The 19,351-nt window shown below is 52.9% G+C and overlaps 6 protein-coding genes across 6 annotated transcripts; 3 read left to right on the top strand and 3 right to left on the bottom strand.

The window, feature by feature from the left end:
- Nucleotides 1-997: 997 nt before the first annotated feature.
- ASPZODRAFT_19387 (hypothetical protein) lies at nucleotides 998-2,392 on the bottom strand (the record flags this gene model as incomplete). The annotated part of the gene is made up of 1 exon (XM_022727395.1): nucleotides 998-2,392. One exon carries the CDS (start codon nucleotides 2,390-2,392, stop codon nucleotides 998-1,000), a length of 1,395 nt encoding a protein of 464 aa, XP_022578180.1.
- A 70-nt stretch (nucleotides 2,393-2,462) lies between these two features.
- Nucleotides 2,463-4,704, bottom strand: ASPZODRAFT_136123 (hypothetical protein). The gene is made up of 2 exons (XM_022723986.1): nucleotides 3,533-4,704; nucleotides 2,463-3,476 (listed from the first exon to the last, which is right to left on the bottom strand). Exons 1-2 carry the CDS (start codon nucleotides 4,314-4,316, stop codon nucleotides 2,563-2,565), a joined length of 1,698 nt encoding a protein of 565 aa, XP_022578179.1. The 5' UTR covers nucleotides 4,317-4,704; the 3' UTR covers nucleotides 2,463-2,562.
- Nucleotides 4,705-5,436: 732 nt separating this feature from the next.
- ASPZODRAFT_136122 (hypothetical protein) lies at nucleotides 5,437-7,330 on the top strand. Its single transcript, XM_022723985.1, has 2 exons — nucleotides 5,437-6,789; nucleotides 6,855-7,330. Exons 1-2 carry the CDS (start codon nucleotides 5,671-5,673, stop codon nucleotides 7,188-7,190), a joined length of 1,455 nt encoding a protein of 484 aa, XP_022578178.1. The 5' UTR covers nucleotides 5,437-5,670; the 3' UTR covers nucleotides 7,191-7,330.
- A 125-nt stretch (nucleotides 7,331-7,455) lies between these two features.
- ASPZODRAFT_19384 (hypothetical protein) lies at nucleotides 7,456-8,226 on the top strand (the record flags this gene model as incomplete). The annotated part of the gene is made up of 2 exons (XM_022727394.1): nucleotides 7,456-7,655; nucleotides 7,713-8,226. The coding sequence occupies 2 exons, from the start codon at nucleotides 7,456-7,458 to the stop codon at nucleotides 8,224-8,226; spliced, it is 714 nt and encodes a 237-aa protein (XP_022578177.1).
- Nucleotides 8,227-8,304: 78 nt separating this feature from the next.
- On the bottom strand, nucleotides 8,305-13,155 carry ASPZODRAFT_154494 (hypothetical protein; the record flags this gene model as incomplete). Its single annotated transcript, XM_022726098.1, has 8 exons — nucleotides 8,305-9,357; nucleotides 9,419-9,625; nucleotides 9,781-9,941; nucleotides 10,088-10,474; nucleotides 10,562-11,225; nucleotides 11,262-11,960; nucleotides 12,156-12,958; nucleotides 13,029-13,155. The coding sequence occupies 8 exons, from the start codon at nucleotides 13,153-13,155 to the stop codon at nucleotides 8,305-8,307; spliced, it is 4,101 nt and encodes a 1,366-aa protein (XP_022578176.1).
- Nucleotides 13,156-14,372: 1,217 nt separating this feature from the next.
- On the top strand, nucleotides 14,373-18,067 carry ASPZODRAFT_910635 (hypothetical protein). Its single transcript, XM_022730413.1, has 3 exons — nucleotides 14,373-14,597; nucleotides 14,673-17,772; nucleotides 17,822-18,067. The coding sequence occupies exons 1-3, from the start codon at nucleotides 14,505-14,507 to the stop codon at nucleotides 18,013-18,015; spliced, it is 3,387 nt and encodes a 1,128-aa protein (XP_022578175.1). The 5' UTR covers nucleotides 14,373-14,504; the 3' UTR covers nucleotides 18,016-18,067.
- Nucleotides 18,068-19,351: the final 1,284 nt, after the last annotated feature.

Below are 19,351 nucleotides of genomic sequence, written 5' to 3'. Positions count from 1 at the left end.
ACACCTTGCTGTACTGCATACTGCATACTATGGCCAGGTTGGGCGTGTGTACCTAGTACTGTACCGTCCCTGACCCTTAATCTGCACAATCAACTCGGTACCTGGCCAATCAGATACTCTACATGTGGTGAAGAGGGACCAATTTCCGGCCTCAGGCTTCAAGAATGTGGCGTGCCTGAAAGTTTTCACGTGAAATGCTTGTCTGGGTTAGCCCCTGGTCTTGGCCCACGTCGTTCCTGGACCCAGCCCTAACTTGGGCTCCACTGGCCAGACCTTGAGGTACGGAGTAACTAATATGGAGGATGGTAGTACTATGGGGCGTTATCAATAGAACAATATTACATAGGGGATACTACATATATTATTAGAAACATATTTTTTTTTGGTCTCTTTTGTAATAAAATACAGAAGGACTAGGTGGTTTGCCAATAAATTGTCCAAGGGCACCCATATTTGATTTCTCCTGGTGGTGCAACCTTGCAAGGGGCAGAATCGTAATCCGCGCCATTAACGAGTTTTCGTCGATTGCATCATACACTCGCTCACGTGATCTGTACCAGGACTGTGTGGCCCACCGTCCCCACCTAGAAGTGGATCCCAAGGCCCCACAGCGGGCAAGACAGGAAGGTGGCTTCGAGACTGGAGAATTGAATGAGACATTATTGATGACCGTTAGTAGTTAGTAGTTAGTAGTTAGTATGAGGGAGTAGTATTAGGGGTCAGGTTGATCCTTTTTCTAAGCCTTCCCCACATTTATATATAGAGTCTTCTAGAGTAGTTAATTTCGGATAAGTTCATTAGCTAGAGTATTCGATTCCAGCCATTCGCCAGGAGGATGATTAGGTCTAGACTCGATGGACGTTATTAATAACTAATATTCCATGGTTGGGTTGTCAATTTGGCAATACAGAACTCATAGGGGTCATGTCGGCGAGACTCAAGTTGGATAGAAAAGGGGTAGAGAGAGGAAAGTGCCTTCTAAGGAAAGCTACGGCCGCTAGGCAAAGGGAGCAAAATCCTGTGCATATGAGCCCAACGTGGTCAACTCCTCTTCCACCTGCATCCTTTGGAGCCTCTCTGCGTCCCAGAAGACATACCCCCATGGCAGCAGGGATGGGAACTGAGCACACAGCCGGCTCGTCTCTCTATTCACCAACCATGTCCATGCGAGATTGGGCGCATCCCAATCATCGTCGGAGCCAAACACTGACCCGTCGATTTCCCGACGATAGCGGTGCGTGTACTCTTGTGTGAGCGCGATGAAGAATGGATCAAAGTAATCCACGTTTCGCAATCGGCGCCTGATCATCCCGAATTGCTTTGCCATGCCGACCGTCTGGTCGTTTTCCTTAGCCGCCTTGAGCCAGCGGAGAAGAAATTCCAGCCCAAGAGACATGCAGTGTTCTTTGAATCCGTCAAATGCAGAACCCTCCTCCTCCTCCTCAGAAGAAGAAGAAGAATTCTTTATTATGTTCTGCTGTTGCGCTTCTATTCTCCATCGCTCTCGGAGACCATCACCGATAGATTCCATCGCCGTGCCGTCAAACGACAACGCTTCCAGGTCATAGTGCATGTCGTCTGAGACCCACGAAAACGTCCGATATGCGTAGTCTCGGAAACAGAGCATCTCCTCGATCTCCCACGGATGGAAGAATTGGAAGAAAACATGACACTCCATCTCCAGATGCACGAGTCGCAGCCCTTCAAAATCTGGATACGATTTGAACAGGTACCGGAACGTCTCCATTCGATACAGAACACGATGCAGGCGTCGAATCTCCGACGGCGACAGTGGCAAGACAGTTTCATCATATCCTTGCTTAGAAGAAGAAGGAGGAGATGATGATGATGATGATGATGATGATGATAATGAAGACGCTAATGTCAACGCCGACTGCGCCATATCATCCGCCACATCGTGGACAATAAAGTACAAGCGTGTCATATGCACCAGCTCGGCATCGGTGAAGGGCGTCGCTGCACCGAACAACCCCAGACCGTGACGGTCATATAATTTTTGATTTTCGGTGACAGGATGAGCGCGCCCGGCGTAATTGCCTTGCCCATGTGGTTCGTACGGTTTGATCAGCGAGAGCAAAGCGTGGTACTGCGAGATGAACTCCTGTGAAAGATTCTTGAGCGACGTGCGATCGAAAAAGTCGCAGGGAATCTCGCGCCACCGCTTGGCGAGAGCTGCTCCCACGGCATCGACTATCACGGGGAAAGGAATGGAGCGAGCGAGCAGGCAGGAGAGAATATTCCTCCGGTTGGAAACGTAGATGGCATGGAAACTCGGGCATGCGTGGATGACTGCTCGGAGATCGTACAGATCGCACAGTGCGTAGAGAAAATGTAGCTTGATTTCCACTGGCAGAGCTGATAGCGAGGCCATGTTTGAATAAAGTGCGAGCGAGCGAGCGAGCGAGCGAGAGAGAGAGAGAGAGAGAGAGAGAGAGAGAGAGAGAGAGAGAGAGAGAGAGAGAGAGAGGAGTGAGTCATAAGTGGTGGTTCTAGAGCCTGTGAGACCATCGTAAATATGGAGTACTTTGAACAAGACAATTATCATATCTTTGGGAGAGAATCGCGCTTCGCCCATTCTCTGAGAATTGCGCGCCGGATCTTCCCACTCGCCAGTCGAGGCACTTCATCCACGAACTTGACCCCCCCGACCAGCTGCTTGTGCCTGGCGACGCGATCCGCGATGAACTGCTGGATCTGCCGAGCAGAGACCATTCCCACCGCCTCGTCCTTGAGCCGGATATATGCCCGCGGCCACTCTTCCCCCGTCAGGGCGGAGGGGACGCAGCCCACGACTCCCGCATCCGCAACGGCCGCATGTTCCAGGAGGACGGCCTCCAGCTCGGCGGGGGCCACCTGCAGGGCGTTCACCTTGATGAGCTCCTTCTTGCGGTCGACGATCCAGAACCAATTCTCACGGACGAGCATCACGTCTCCCGTTTTCAGCCATCCGTCTGTATCGAGCGTTTCCTTCGTGGCGGTTTCGTTCTTCCAATATCCCAGACACACGTTTGGGGCGCGCACATACAGTTCCCCCGGTGAGCCGGGCTCGGTGACCAGCTGCCCCTTGTCGTCAACGAGCTTACATTCACAATTTGGATCGAGCAGGCCGACGCTGCCGGAGTCGTCGTAGCGGCCAGAGGGGACATGCATGGCTCCGCAGGTCACCTCTGTCATCCCCCAGCCCTGCACTACGTTGGCGTGGAACCGGGTCTGGATCGTGTTCTGCAACTCCTTCGACAGCGGGGCTCCGCCGCACCGGATATTCTGCAGGCTGCTGAGATCGTAGTGCGCCGTTTCGGACCGCTTGTCCAGCATGATTAGGATGGGCGGCGCGACCTGTAGATGGGTGATGCGGTGTTGCTGGATGACGGCGAGGAAGTCTTCAAAGACAAACTTGGTCATGATGTAGATGGGGAAATTGAGCTTGGGAGCCATGAGGCAAGCATACAGTTGGCCTATATTTGTTAGCAGTACATCAAAATAGACGTTTTCTTCTTATTAAAAGGACTACCATAAGCATGGTAGAGAGGCAAGAAGCCAATCCAGCGCTGCTCCGGCCTTGACGCAGGAACAACCTCGTATGCTGTCTCCCGATCGTCCATGAAGATGGTCTGCTCGACCGTCGCGACGAGGTTCCGGTGCGACACGCAGACCCCCTTGGGCAATCCCGTTGTGCCGGAGGAATAATTGATGGTGGCGACCGTCGACGACGCTTTGGAAGCGGAATCATCACTACCACTACCACTCCCACTCATTCCATCCCATTTCCACGAGGCACCCTGTTCTTCATTGCCGATCAAATCCCGCCAGTCTCTTACTCCCTCTGCGGAAGTCTCACACTCATGGTCTGCAAACTGGAACACCCGGTCTGCTGCAGGACACCACCCGACAGCACGACACGCCGCCAGAGCAGTGGGCAGCAAGCTAGGATGCACAAGCAAAACCGCGGCATGGGTATCTCGCAGCTGATGCACAAGTTCGGACTGGGTGTAGGCCGGGTTTGCACCGCTGAAGATCCGCCCGGAGCCCACGATGCCCTGGTACGCGACGGGGACGAAGATGTGGTTCGGGGTGAAGACCAGAACCACCTCACCGGCACGAACGCCCAGCCTGTCGAGACCGAAACCGAGTCTCCTCACCCAGGAGAGCAGCTGGCGTGGCGAGAGAGACTGGGCGGGGTTGCTGGCGTCGATCCAGATGGGTTTGTCTGAGACAGTCTGGTTGGGGGGGTACAGGTAGGACAGGATATTGACGTGGGGGATGTCGATGGGCGGATAGATTGATTGGTAGGACATGTCGAGTGAGTCTCTGGTCGATAAATAAGCTCTTGAAGCATCGCGCTGAGCCTGGCGTAGGAGTAGTCAGTAGATATATGCGGAGTAGTTCATTCTTTTGCGGGGAAACAGCATAACCGAGGCAAAATCAGAAGCTTGAGAGAGTGCAGTTCTTGGCAGAGAATAATCTTGTAGCGAGAAGCAATCATTGATGGAACTAATTTTGGGGAAATATTTGTCTGATGGATGTTAATATGAAGTTTGTGGTCTGGAGATGAGTGGTTGCCTCAGGCCAATATTGCCTCAGGCCAACATGTACAGCGGGCAGGCTATTATCATACAGAGTATGCCTTATTTCAGACAATTGAGAAACATGATAACGATGTTTATTCTATACCATTACCAGGCATAGCTGAGATATCTTCAATATTATAGATTTACTGGCAGGTAGTTAGAATATTCTTTAATTTAACTAATTACCTCAGAGTACTCCATACTAACTATGTAGTAATAGTACCTAGTTAACTAGATGACGAATTGATCGCAAGATAGAAGTACTCCGTACTAGCTAAAAGATCTATCGATGAACGATGGGTCTAGACTCCACTGGGTTATTGTATCATATGTATTACTTAGATTATGGCTCATTAAATGATAGGTACCTAGCATACTAGGTACCTAGTCTGTATGGTATGCATAAATATGTAGGAATAGTTTCCTCACTTGCATAGTACTCCGTACTTAGGCGCTTAGACTGAATTCAGTACCTATCCTATATACAGTATATGCCTATATATATACTTACCTCTTAGTTATAACTACTCTGTACATAGGTAGTATGTACTACCTAGGTAGTAATGACAGCTGGTTCTGATTAGGCAACAATAAAACATCTGAAACAGGCAGGAGCCCCACCCAACAAGACCGAATCCGAAACAACCAGCCCCATCTGCATGTTTACTATTGGCCACAGTAGCGCTTTAACCCTATTGCCCCGATGCATGGTGACGCAAACGGCACCCGTTCCGGCTAGTCCAGGCCCTGAGCGCCGGCCGCATACCCACCAGCGACAGCCTGAGCTGGCGCCTCGTGCTTATTTGCTGTCGCCGGAGTCGCCGCCGCTGCTTTCGTGGCGGGTAACTGAAGAGAGCAGGAGGGTTCACGTAGCAGGAGGTTGAGCTCTGGTGGAGAGACAGACTCAGCACTTCTGCTAAGCCTCTCATAACCCACTGATCGTCCCGTCTCTTTTTACCTCATATCTTGCGACTCTGTACACTACTCTGTACGCTACTGTTGACTACTGTTTATTACAATTTGACCTTCTTTTCGGTTTCCTTCTTTTCTTTCTTTAACACGGCATGCGAGGTCACCGGCCATGATCTCCTTGCGCAGTCCCTCACGGCGCTGGATCCTCGTCGTTTCCCCGATCCTGAGTGTGCTTGTCCTCTACTATCTTCTGATAAATGATCCCAGCTCGTATATTTCCCATTATCGCGGTTTCATCTTCAGCTCCGATTCCCACAAAGCCAGCCATGGGAACCACAGTACCAACGCTACCCGTCTAGAGACGACGACGACGACAACGGTGAGGCCCGCACCTGCCGCTTCAGAACCGCCGGTGGTGGTTGCAGCGGAGACTCAGACTCAGGCGTCGGGCTGCCCATCATTGCCCGGGCTGGAGGACGTGCTCGTCATCATGAAGACGGGCGTCACGGAAGCCTTGGAGAAGGTCCCCGTTCACATCCGCACCACCCTCCGCTGCGTGCCGCACTACACCATTTTCTCCGACTTTGAAGAAGACATCGAGGGGGTGCGCACGGTCGATGTCCTCCGTAGCGTGAGTAAGGCGACCAAGGAAACCGACGCGGACTTTGCCATCTACAACCGTGTCCTGCAGCATGGTCGACCCGGCTTGATCGAAGACGATCTCCACGACGAGGCCAACAGTGCCTTTGGGAAGCCCGGGAACCCTGGTTGGAAGCTGGACAAGTGGAAGTTCCTCCCCATGATCGATGAGGCCCTGCAGGCCCGCCCGGAGGCCAAATGGTATGTCTTCGTCGAGGCGGACACGTACATGGTGTGGCCGAATCTGGTCGGCTGGTTGAACGAGCTGGATCCCTCCAAGCCCTTCTTCTTGGGGAACCAGATGCAGATTGCGGATATCACCTTTGCCTACGGGGGTTCCGGCATCATCATATCAAACCCGGCGATGCGTAAACTCTCGCAATACCGCACAGACCGCCTGGAGGAGCTGGAAAGGTACACCGCCGCCAGCTGGGCTGGAGACTGCGTCCTGGGAAAGACAATGCGAGATGCCGGCGTGCCGCTGAACTGGGCCTGGCCCATGCTGCAGTCGGGCCACATGTGGGAGCTTGATGCCTTGGGCGAAGCCTACGGCCGCAAACCCTGGTGTTACCCGGTGGTCTCTTTCCATCACATGAAGCCGGAAGATATCGAAACAATGTGGCTTTTTGACCAGAAATGGTTTCAAAATGTACCTCTCCTTCTTCTTCTTCTTCTTCTTCTTCTTCCTGTGTTCGTTCTGTGCTAACTATACAGGGTCATTCGCTGCTTCTGCATAGCGATGTATACCACCACATTATTCGCAACGAGACGCTCGCCGATCGAGACGACTGGAACAATCTGTCTGCCGACAAGGTCAGCACGGACGATGGTGAGGTCAGCATGAACTCCGCAGCGGAATGTGCGGCTCGCTGCGCCGACGACCGGAACTGTCTGCAGTACTCGTACGAGAACGGGAACTGTCTGACGTCGCGGAGTGCCCTCCGCGGGTCTCCGCATGCTGGAACGCGCTCGGGATGGATGCAGGAGCGGATCGATGCGGCTGTCCAAACCGCAGGCGTGTGCCCCAAGGCCGCGTATGTGACGTTTTAGCTTTAGGTACTGATAAGTCTGCTGGCGGACGTATATATGTATAATGTAACATACAAATTCCTTGCTATCTCATTACATCAGTCTTCACCAAGAGTATGCAGAGATGAGAAATAACTCCGTCAGACTACGTAAGAGTGAACTACATATAAACTATATTCCTATGAACTATAACTACCTATAAATTATTTAACTCAATACCTATAAACTACTATCGACTACCTAAAACTACTAACTAACAACTCACCATTTTAACAGAATCATCACAATGTCAGAGGTCGCGAAACAGGCCATCGCAGAGGTCTCCCACATCAACATCGACGAGCTGATCAAGCCCAAGTCTTTCACGGCCGAACTCGAAGAGTCCATCCGAGGCCACATCCACGAAGAGCTGACCAGCTGGCTCTTCTTCCGCAAGTTGGCAGCCGACTGTTCCAGCGCGAACATCTGCCTGCACGGATTCGCCATGTACCCAACTACCCCCTTCATAACCTTTCTCTGGAGTATCGATGCTGATATGTCTAGGCTGTTTGATCGCTTCGCCGCCCAATGCCTACTAGACATGCACTGGCTGGAGAAATACCTCATCACCCGCGGGGGAACAAGCAAACCCACCCCTATCCATCCCCCCTCCAACGCCTGTTTCCCTAGTAGTCCCGTGGAACCTGTGCGGCCGACGCGCGACGCCCTGGCCGTCCAGAAACGCCTGCTAGAGGATCTGGAGCGGTTGGTCGTCCTCGCCACCCGCTCGGGGGATACCTCGCTTGCTATCGCGGTGGAGAATCGCTTCCTCCGGAAACAGGTCCGGTATGTGAAGGATCTGGGGGATCTGCTTCAGCAGGTGACGCGGGTGAGCAAGCAGGCCGGCCTGGGCTTGTATCAGCTTGATATGGAGTTGAGGAAGTTCAAGGGAAAGATCAGTTGGGCCTATAGCAATGATCCGGATAAACATGATCGTCAGGTAGATGATTTGGTTACTCGTATCACTGAGGGGATGGAGGTCACGGAGGGGGCGAAGCATCATGGGTTTGGTCATTAGTTACCTGGGAATCTCTTAAGAGGTAACTAGCAGGTTAGACCATAGGTTTAATGATTAGATTCTATTGTTCTGTTGCAGCTAATTCTCCAGACCATGGCAAAGATGAGCCACCAAGTCCCATAGCTTCTCGACTTTCTGAACACCGGAGGCATCATTCAGCTTCTGCGCTGTGTCACCGAAGATCCGCCAAACAGGAAGCTGTTTGGGGTCCTCCTGTTCCCCAGGCCCCGAATAAGTAACAATGTTCCGCAACGCAGCCCGCATATTGTTGTGTCGCCGAAGCGCTCCCCCCCATCCCGCGGACCGATTGATCCCGTAAGGAGAGGAGCCATCCGGGGAGGAAGCGTTCACCTCGTGGCATTGGGCCATGTAGCGGACACAGTGCAGGATCATCGACATCAGTCCCGCGGCTAGAGCAGTGGAGATCGAGGAGCCGTCGTGGTAGACGATCGGCTTGAGCGAGTTGGGCCGTCGCGCCTCGGCGACCTGGATCCCCGGCAGGAAATACGCAATCGTGCGCGCATTCTCCGACCCGGGATCGCGCTGCGCTTGCGAATTGCAGGCCCCGATGCGGAAGATTTGTTCCATCGCCGCGCTGTACGGCAGGGTATCCTTTCCGAGCAGCTCGATGTCGTCCGCCGCCGCACACACCATCAAAATGTCTTCCGTGGCAGCCTGCTTGATGGCCGTTTCCAGCCGTCCAATGCCCCCGCCCTGTTCGTCGATGGATTTCTTTGGCGCCCCGCTGACAGCATTACCCCTAATGTTGCTACTCGAGGCGCTGCGGGCTTCGGGCATCCGTTTGCGCACAGTCCACGACATGGAAATGATGTCGACCTTGTGAATGATTGCCATCTCAATCGCATGAGCCACGCTGTTGGGATTGATTGTCCGAGCAGCGAGGCCGGGCTTCGCGTACGAGATACCATCCTCAATGCGAATGACCAACAGATGGATCCACGGGTTGATGCGGAGAATCATATTGGCCATCGCGGTTCCATGGCCCTTGGTCGATTCATGCCATGGCCGCCCGTTCTGCCCAATGCCAGGATAGCAGCTGAGTCCTCGCACCTCGGTGTGCGGAAAAACATCAAAATCTCCGTAATCCAGGCCATCGTCGATGAGTGCCACCTGGAAGAGATTTAGGACAACAGCTTGGCCTGTGGGAAAGGACGAAACAAAGAGAACATACCTTGACTCGTGGCGGCTGCAGTGGCACTTTCTCCTTCAGAGCCTCATGCATTTTATGCATTGCATCTCGGAACTCCTCCATTCGAGTTACCCACCTATATTGTGTTTCATTGGCCACATCGCTCGTATCCAGGGAGTGATGAGACTCATCATCGGCTCGCATATGTGTCACCACTCTTCCCTTGTGGTGGGTTGTATCAACTTGGACCTTACCTTCCGTCGATGACTTCACCTCGTTTTTGAACTGCTCTATCATCTTCTTTGTCCGTACCTCGCTCTCGAACCCCTGGGAGCAGTAGACTTGTGTGAGTGCCCGCTTGGTCTTTGATACCGCTATTGGAAAGAGGAAGTGCGGAACACTACCTGATATATATGCAGATTGACCGAAGAGAGCCGTTTACGGGGTTTGTATAATTCTAAGATTCCCTTGGTCCACCCTCGGAGCACAGTTTGACTCCCACCCCAGTGCAAATGAAGATGTTTGATCGTCGGTGCAGCATATATGATCACATCGATGCTTATATCTGGCTTTCGCCAATCCCTAGAATGCATCATGGATCAGAATTCGGAGCAGAGTCCAATATCAATAATAAAACAAAAAGAAGAAAAAGGCATTACCAAGTCTCTATCTCGATGTCTGCTTTCCTGGTTTGGGAGGAGTCCAATTCACCCGGTAAATCCCGCCCTTTGATCGCCCGTTCGATGGCTGTATCTGAATGGGCCAGTTCGTCGCCGTTATCCTCAACTTGCAGGCGTAGAATGGTCCGGACGTTGGCAGCAGCCAGCTCGTCGAATATAGCGACGAGGGCATTGCGCCCGAGCAGCGATTTGTCCTGACCAGGGGTGCTCTTCCGTGGCCTTTTGTCATTCGCTGCGTTCGCTCCATTGGCCTTGATCATCTGCTCTGGTAGCCAGTATGGCTCTGACAATAGGGGAATCTTGACATAGGAAAGAGTGTCTTCGAATCCTCCGGCTTTGCCCAACCTCCGGATCAAGTGAACAACCTGCGCAGGCTCTCGCCCTCTCAGGTGGGAGGCATCAAAATACAGATTCTTATCTAAGAAAGTCGACGAGTAAGCAAGGTTATGAGCTTTCCTCTCAGTCCATCAAAAACCCTTATCCAAACGGAACTGTATGTACATACCTGAGGCTATTTTGCCGTAGAGCAGGTTCTTGGCATCCATGTCGGACCTTGTTCGAATATAATGCAGTCGGAGATACTGGCGAATTGAATCGGCGGCCTGTCTTTTCGGGCCCTCGTTGTCGACCTGCAGTGTTTGTCTAGTTGCATGCTCGTTGGCCATGGTTACGGTGACGGGCTTGACGACCGGGGACCGAGCACCGGACGACGATGCCGCTGCCGCCGCCACAGACTTGGGGTCCTGGCCGCTGCCACCCGGAAGATGCATTTTCTGAGGGCGCAGCGAGGGTTGGCGGATGGGATTCTGTACTGGGGGCAGCTGCGACGGGGGTCCTCTGCCGGCCGGGAGAGGGAAAACGGCGGTGGGAGGGTTCGAGGTCTCCAATAACAGCCCCGTGATAGCCCTAGAGTTGCTCTCCTCCATTTGCTTTGCCTTCTCTTGATCGATGGTTCCAATTCTGCCTTCTGGTCGTAGGTCCGGTCGATTTTCCTTGGCAAGACGATCACTTTTCTTGACTCCTGACCCCTCCCCGTATGGGAGCACAGACGGCGGAGCTGACCGAGGCCGCTTTTTGTCGAACATGACCTTGGTCTCCAGATATGTCAGATATGGGGATTTGTCGTCATTATTGAATAGAAAGTCGACCGGGGTCTGGCAGGTCTGCCCCTTATCGATCAAGGCCACTAGAATCGTTCTGTAGACCGCTGGGTTCAAGTAATAGCACAGTACATATCGCATCCCGTAATGCAAAGGGGTGTTCCCATCTGTGTCTCGGGCAGTGATGGCCGTCACAGGGGCCTCGTTAATCCATTCCCGGATGATTCGCATCAGTGTCTCCAATTTTTCCCGAACCTGCGTGACATTGGGAGGGTCCTTCATGAGGATCGGCTTGAGCTCCATCGGCAGCCAACGGAATGCCAGATGCAGAGAGTTTTGGCGCTGGAGCAGGTGAGAAGCCTGGAGCAGACCTGGTAGATAGCTCCGGAGATGAGGGCTGGTCGAAATCATGGTCAGAAACGAAAGATTATACCTCTGGAACGCCCTGGCAAGGACCGGGTAGTCTCCTTTGGCTACTCGATCCGGTTGCAGGTGGTCTTCAAGGAGAAAAGCAAGAATGCTAGTGCGCGTCTCCTCGTGAAGCTGGTAAAATTCATAGGTATCATCGCCTTGCGTCAGGGATAAGTGATGCAGGACGGTGGGTGTTGTCTGGTCCATCGGATTGCGGTACGTTACGTACTGCTTCACCTGCGGATCGAGAGATTCCCATCTCGCCCCGGTGGCTAACAGCTGCATCAATTTCCGCAGCCGTTCACCCGATGATAGTCCCTGCCATTCATTTCCAAGGCCAGCGGACGAGAATGTTTCCTGCTCAGGCTCCCAAAGGTAGGACTCGATATCATCCTGAGGGTCGCCCATGATGGAGAATCGCAATGGGGATACTACTAGGCCGATAAAGGGAGAACCCCGCTGAAGTCAGCGCTTATTTATCGATTCGCTCCAGCTGAACAAGCCACTACAAGGCTGTTAGTACTAAAGAGAATAAGCAAAAGCAATATTCATCACCCCTCCCTTCCCCGCTTACGTGGCCTTGACAACCCCAGCGCGTTGGGTATACATAGTACAATCCCATAGCTGGTCTAGACAGGTGGCTCCGAGATTCTCCGGGTCAATAGCTCTCCCTTCCAACTGATTGAATGCCGGCTCAGATGGACTGAACCAAATAGGGTCATCTCTGTCTCTGGAAGAGAACAGTTGGCCAACCATCGTCTTGAAATCGGGGGTGACATGGATGTAGGGGACACAAACAAAGTCACCCTCTGTGTCCCGTTTCAGAAGGATACATGTTGTCAGTCGCGTGGGAATCCCGTCCTCTTGTGACTGGTTCTCCGTCAGAGAGAAATGGGCCTCGTACCGATCACCGTAAATATCCGCAGGTTTGTCGCCAGTGATCACCGTGTGATGGGCTGTGACTTTCTCCACCTCTGTCTCATTGGAGATGGTGATGGAGGCGTTCGCCGCCGCCCCAGCTTGCGCTCCAATAGTGAGATCGAGACCGTGCTTGGAGTGCTCAGTTTGCTCCGTTCGTTCGACCTTGAACACACGGTCCGGCCGTATCTCTGCCACAAATACCTTGTTGGATTGCCCCCGCATTGGCTGGAATTCGAAGCGAATGTCGGCCGCCTTGAGTCGACGTCCGCGGTAGGAATGAAATTCGAATTGGTAGACCAAGAGGGTCGCCCACTTGTGCGAGTCAGGACCTGTTCCCCCCCATCGGCCGTGTATCATGACTTTTGCCTCACAACCGACCTGATAAGCAGACCTGTGCTTCGTTCGCCCCGTGCCAAAGTCGGAAACCACCTGTCGCTGTCGCTGGCCTGGTCGGTTGCGGGTGTGAAAGTCTGCTCTCACCAGTCAAAATTCGGGCAACAGATAGACAGCCTTAGACGAATGGCAACTGTTACTACTTACCACCAGGTGGACCTTGATATGTCAAGCTCAGGTCAAAATACTTCGGATCAGCCAAGTCATTCTCATCCTCGTATTCATCCTCGTCCTCCTCACTCAGCCAGAGCTCGTCAGTCGTATCAAGACTCATAGTCCCCGAGTCCGTGGGAAGCGGGAGAAGCAATACCTGGAACAGGGCAGCTTATTTAGTAAGAGAAAGGCAGGTCAAGGTCACTCTTATGACTTTCATCTCCAAGTCATTTCTCGAGCGCTTACCTCGGAGATCCGATCTCCTCCCCCAATCATGCCTTGTATCAGTGAGTCTTAGTGTGTACTAGACTCTCGATCCTAGCCAACAGCCCTGGATCAGGCATGATGCAGCTTGCAGACTGCATAAACCATACATTAGCTGGAAACGTGCAGCAGTCGCGATTTTGCTTTTCTCACATCAGTTTGGGAAGGAGGGGTTCTAAGAAGTTGTAAACCCATCAAGAGCCAGGTAGAGTGAATCCAGAGACCTCAGAAAAAGGCGCTTTGGTCTTCTTTCTCTGGTCTTTCCTTGACTTGATAGCAGGAAACTACTTGCTTTCTCTCTTTCTCTCGGTGAACGAAACAAAACACCATGGCGGATGAGTCAGCAACGGCCATACAATCAACCCAGGCTCTCCAACTCACCCGTCAAGTCTCAACCTCTGACACTGCCTCACCGGCTTATGTTGAGTAAGGATTACAATCGCGGTACTTCTGGACTACTTATTCACACGTGAATCTTGCCAGTGTGGTGCATGTTATGGGAGTTGCGCCGTTCGAGCGCTTGAACCTGGAAGCTCTCTTCGGGGATCACAGCACCCCCCAAAATACACGGCGGGAATTCGTGTATCAAAGCTGCGCCAGCCATTTCCTGTTTGGCGACTTGACGAGTCACTATGTCGAGAAAGAAGCGCTTCAACTGCTAGCTGGGCTGCTTCATTTCCGTGCAGCAGGCGACCCGGTGAGTCTGCTGTCAAGAGACAGACATCCTAGTCAACGATTCTTCACCACACAAAATTGCAGAGCTGACATTTATCTTCTCATCTCCTTGGCCCAAATTCAAGGAAGCTAAAGGAGCGATCATATTTCTAGCTTATGATTTGGGGGCTTTGATTGTTGAAAAGGTTGGGTTCAGGTCCTATGCCTCGGCAGTGAAGGAGTCTCTCTGATCCAGGGAATTGGACAGGCTGTCTCGCTCGCCGCTGTGGATCAGGAACAATGGACAGGAATCTTCATTGATACTGTCAGATTCGTGAGTGAATAAAATATAGTCAATCTGTCGGGGATTCATGATCACTGAGTCTTACTTTGTACTCGCCGCAGGTGTTTATCGGCTGCTTTCATCGCAGAAATGATGCTCCTGCGTTCGATGCCCGATTATGGCAATTTTTGCAGACACAAAGAACGGATGATTGGAGTCATCTCATCACACCAGCATCTGTCAAGGCCCTGGCGGACGTGGCTGTGGAAATGACCGATCTGTTTTTAAGCTGCCGCATTACATTGCGCACTCGAACAATTAGCATATATGCAAATCCAGAGACATCTGGAAAGATTGATTCGGTAAGTAACCCGTGCAGAGCCTGGACTGAATGAGGAGCTGGGATTTCAACCTGACCTAGGGGCTTGATAAAACAGGTCTTTGATCGTGCCACCGCGATACTAGGCATTCCGGCTGAATTGCCACTCCCCGAGGAAACCAGTGAACAAGAAAATACCACCCTCGTATCGAGATTGTCGGACATTATTTGCTACGGATCATACAGTTGGGGTGCACCCCCGTCGTGGGTGGCCATTGAACAATCGCTTCTGTCTTTTGCTTTGCCTCACTGCCGGTTTGTGTCAACGGGCATCATAGAATCACATCCGATCCTTAGAAGCGCCGAGCACAGAAAGTGGGTGGCATCGAGGGGCCTCCAGGTTCTGTATGTTCATGGCAAGGACCAGAAGCTGGTAGCGGAAGCGGCAGAACAGGTGTTTCTTGCGTGGCAAAGACAACAGCATGATATGAAACTAGATGGCGCCAACGTACTCTCGTTTGCATTCTCCAACTGTGATCCAGAGCGCAGCTCGATGAGCGCGATGGCCAGCGCTCTCATAGTTGAGACTACTCACCGGTTGCCCATGGGAGAGGTGGGCATACAGCGCCAGCTCCTAGAGAATCAATTCTCGCTGCAACATGGATGGACTGCTAAAGATGTGCGAAACCTCTTGAGGTGTAATATGCGGCTTTTAACTAACACGAATACCGCGATGCTGTTTTTGCGGGATCTTGATGCCTGCGGTACTTCCAATAGCCGAATGGGTTACTTGAAGGCCATAGCCCAGGGTATCAGCTTCACTGACGCACCAATAAAGCTTCTCATAACATCCACAACCCCTGATGTCTTGACAAAAGAGCTTGATATCTGTGTTCCCAATATGACCCTTCACTCTTACAGAGTGGGGCAAGAGCCAAGTGACAATGCACCAACAAAAGACTCTAACCAGAGACTGACCTTGCGTTTTTGCCCCAACGGACATGGGGAGACTTTCTTTCAGGAACGCCTGCAGGAGCTGATTCCCATGAATCGAGATACCCTATGTGCCATCGTGGAAACAGTTTCATGTTACACAGGGTGGCCGAATCGTCGATCCTCACAGACACATGCACGATTCTGTGAGCTGCTGGGCTCTGTTACAGTATCAGACACAGTGGAAAGTGTTCTCGATAACATACTACGATCAATTCCAGATACCGAGCAGCTTCGATCAACGCTCATATGGGTATTGTGCGGATCCCGACCCCTCACACCTCGCGAGCTGACAGCACTCTGTTTTTATTCAATTGAGGGAGGACATGTTCAGCTCACCACCCACCATCCTTCCAGCGCTGATCTGTTGCAATTAGCTTCGTGGCATCAGACCTGGCTCACCGGACTGCTGGAATTCAGCCACGGCCAGGTTTGCCTCCGTCAAGATGTTTTGCGCGTTTTCCAAAGCGGTGGTGAATATATATGGGCTGAGATCCAATCCACAGCACCCGAAACAACGTGCACGTTCTTGAATCGCTTCTTGACCTCAAAAATAATCCAGAGTCGCCTCACTGACATCTACAGAAAGTATCAGGAGAGAGTCATTTCATCTAAGAAGCAAATCACTCCGCCGGTGATTCCTGATCGCCGGGACATAATATATTATGCAACCGAATCTTTTCCTTACCACTTATCCAAAGCCCCCTCAGTGCTTAAAACACTACTTCCAGTTCTGTTCCAGCCTAACGGACCATTAACCCCTTGGGCACATCTGTACTGGGCCATGCAGAACCCCTTTTCACGACCCAAGATGGGAGATCTGGACTCCGCGGGCGCAACACTTCTGGCACTAGGGGACCATAGTTCTAGGCTCTATAAACTCCTGAGTGAAACCGGACACGATCTTCCTACTCAGGTGGGAAGCCTTTCAGAGGCCATGCGGAGAGGTGACGAGGATGCGGTCCTTCACAACCTGGACAGATCCCCCGGTCCTGAGAATATTTCGGTCCTCTGGAGAGCAGTATATCTGGACATGAGGCGCGTGGTCGATGCCCTCCTGGACGCGGGAATGAGTCCGGACCCCTCGTATGATCCTGCGATATTCGATCCATCCCCGCTGTACATGGCGTGCAAGCTCAACCATCTCGAAATCGTGCAGAGCTTGCTCAAGAAAGGTGCCAATATCAATGTCCTTAGAAGTGATACGTTTGGGATTCTATATATAGCAACTGTTCACGGGAACGACGATGTTATAAAAGCGATTGTATCCAGGGACAACGGACTCCTGGATGCCCCCCGACCATGGACGCCCCTCTATGTTGCATCTTGCAGTGGCCTGTGGAAAGTGGTCGAAACCCTGGCATCTCTCGACGCTAACATGGATCTCCCGGGTCGCGGGCATGAGGGGGCAGAAGTGCGGCCCTTGGCTGCTGCTGTCTCCTTGGGTCGCTTCAAAACCGTCCAAGCTCTCCTAGAGAATGACGCCGATCCCAATCCGATCGGGCCCGGCGGCAGGATCACAGCCTTGGAGGTTGCGATTCAGGAGTTAAGCCACCCGGATTGTATTCGCCTGCTCCTCGATCATAATGCGAATCCAAACCATGAGCTCCACGATCCGACCTTGTTGGTCCGGGCTATTGTGTCTGGGATGCAACTCAGCATCAGGCTCGAAATCATGGATATTTTGGTGAGCCATGAGTCTGCTGCTGTTGATATCAATGCTGTCGGCAGACCCTCGTCTGGAATGACCCCATTAATGCACGCAGCAGCAGCTGGGGATCGGGAAACGGTGGACTGGTTGTTGGACCACCAAGCCAATATTGCCTTGGTGGATCTGAATGGACAGAATGCACTGTTCCACGCCGTCGGAGGACATCATGTTGGCGCTGTACAGGTCCTACTAGGCCGAGGCTCTCCACTCGCCGAGAAAAACAACGATGGATGGACGATGCTTGAGCTCGCTCTCCAGGACGCTCAGATTCTCGAGCTCTTGTTGAACGCGGGCGTCGATCCGGAAGTAGAAATGGGTGGATTGACGGCCATCAACAGGGCCTCCTCTGCCGGTAACGTTGAAGCGGTCCGTCTGTTGGTCAAGCGAGGGGTGAACATTCACCATCGGGATTCCTTTGGCTGGAGTCCCATACTCGACGCTTCCGGATACAGCCCCAACGAGGAGATTTGCCGGATCTTGATGGAAGCTGGCGCCAAGCTGACGGACACAACCAGTAAAGGGAATACTCCCCTTCACTTGGCTGCCGGGTTAGGGAAACCAAGTATTCTCAAGGTGTTGCTCGAATATCGTGGGATGCTCGGGCTGGAGGCGCAGGATGCCAATCAGGACACCGCGCTCACGCTTGCGGTTCGGTGCAATCAATCCGATTGCATCCCACTGCTTCTTCGGGCCGGCGCTGACATCAACACCAAGTCCGACAAGGGATGGACGGCGTTCCTCTGCGCAGTGGCCCTAGAGCGACCACCGGAAGTAATTGACCTCTTTCTGGCGCAGCCGAGTCTCCAGATCCACAACGTCGCGGATTCTCGTGGAGCAGCCATCCACATCGCGTGCCAGAACCTACAGATCGACCTGGTGGAAAAGTTGATCCACCACGGAGCGGACGTCAACCAGACGGTCGACACCTATCTTTGCACCCCCCTGATAGCCGTTTGCCGTCCCTCTGTGGCTGCCGGAGCTAGTCGCCAGGAGGTGCTGGACAAACAGGACCGGCTGATCCGCGAGTTGGTCCGCCGAGAGGCCCAGGTCACCGGCGAGCACGACTTCTCCCTTTGCAACCCGCTCTCGGCTGCCTGCTTTGGGGCTGGGGTCAGCACAATCAACTATCTGCTCTATCACGGGGCAACCCCCCAGCGGCTCGATGGGCTGGGTCGACCCGCGGTGCATTTCGCGGCCGTGAATGGGCTAGAGAACTTTGAGGCCATGCTCCAAGCGGACCACAGCATGCTCATGGTGGCGGACAGGGTTCAGAAGACCTCCCTTCACTGGGCCGCGCAGTTCGGTCGCGCGCAGACCGTCGAGGCAATCTTGAATTATGTGAAACTCCCCGCGGAGCGTCAACGGCACGTTAACCAGCCCGACATTGATGGCTGGACGCCGCTCTGCTGGGCTCTCCGCCCCTCGACACTATGCTGGGCGCCTGTCATGGCCTCGGAGCCGGCCGATTACGCGCAGACCGTTCGGCTGCTGCTGTCGGAAGGGGCAGACCCGAAGGTACAATGCCGCATGGGGACGGAGCAGGACCTGTATACACCTCTTGAGCTCGCTCAGCTTCACGACTCGGGAGATGAAATCATCCAGCTGCTCCAGACGGCCTTGGGAAATAATTCTCCCGGTGCCAGTACGGAGCCAATTCGGAGGTATTGCCAAAGTTCAGAGTCTTTCTGCGACATTTGTTTCACCGTAAGCTCTTTTGATATCTCTGTCTCTCCTTAATAGTGCATGCTAATAGTATGCTCCCCTTCCAGGCCATATATGGCATCTCGTACATCTGCACCACTTGCCGATTCTTCCTGGCCTGTCAAAAGTGCCACGGTCGACTTGACGTTTATTTCGGCGATTTGGCCCCTGGTCCAAAGGGTCACCGCCATGAGTTTGAGCAATGGAACTCCGGCCAGCCGGAGTTCCAGGATCCCCCACCGGAGGCTCCCCCGGCGCCAGCGTCTTCTGTGCCGATAATCGACGAGGCTCTTGGCCCCTGCCTATCGCCGGAACCCGACGTCATCGACCAGGAGGAGGGCACTGCCAACATCCCGCTCCAGGATGAGGTGTTTGAAGACGAAGATGAGCTT

The sequence above is a fragment of the Penicilliopsis zonata genome (genome assembly GCF_001890105.1).
Source record: "Penicilliopsis zonata CBS 506.65 unplaced genomic scaffold ASPZOscaffold_18, whole genome shotgun sequence".
Classification (NCBI taxonomy): domain Eukaryota; kingdom Fungi; phylum Ascomycota; class Eurotiomycetes; order Eurotiales; family Aspergillaceae; genus Penicilliopsis; species Penicilliopsis zonata.
Note: the sequence above shows the minus strand (reverse complement) of the source record. Positions and strands in the feature narration are given on the sequence as shown.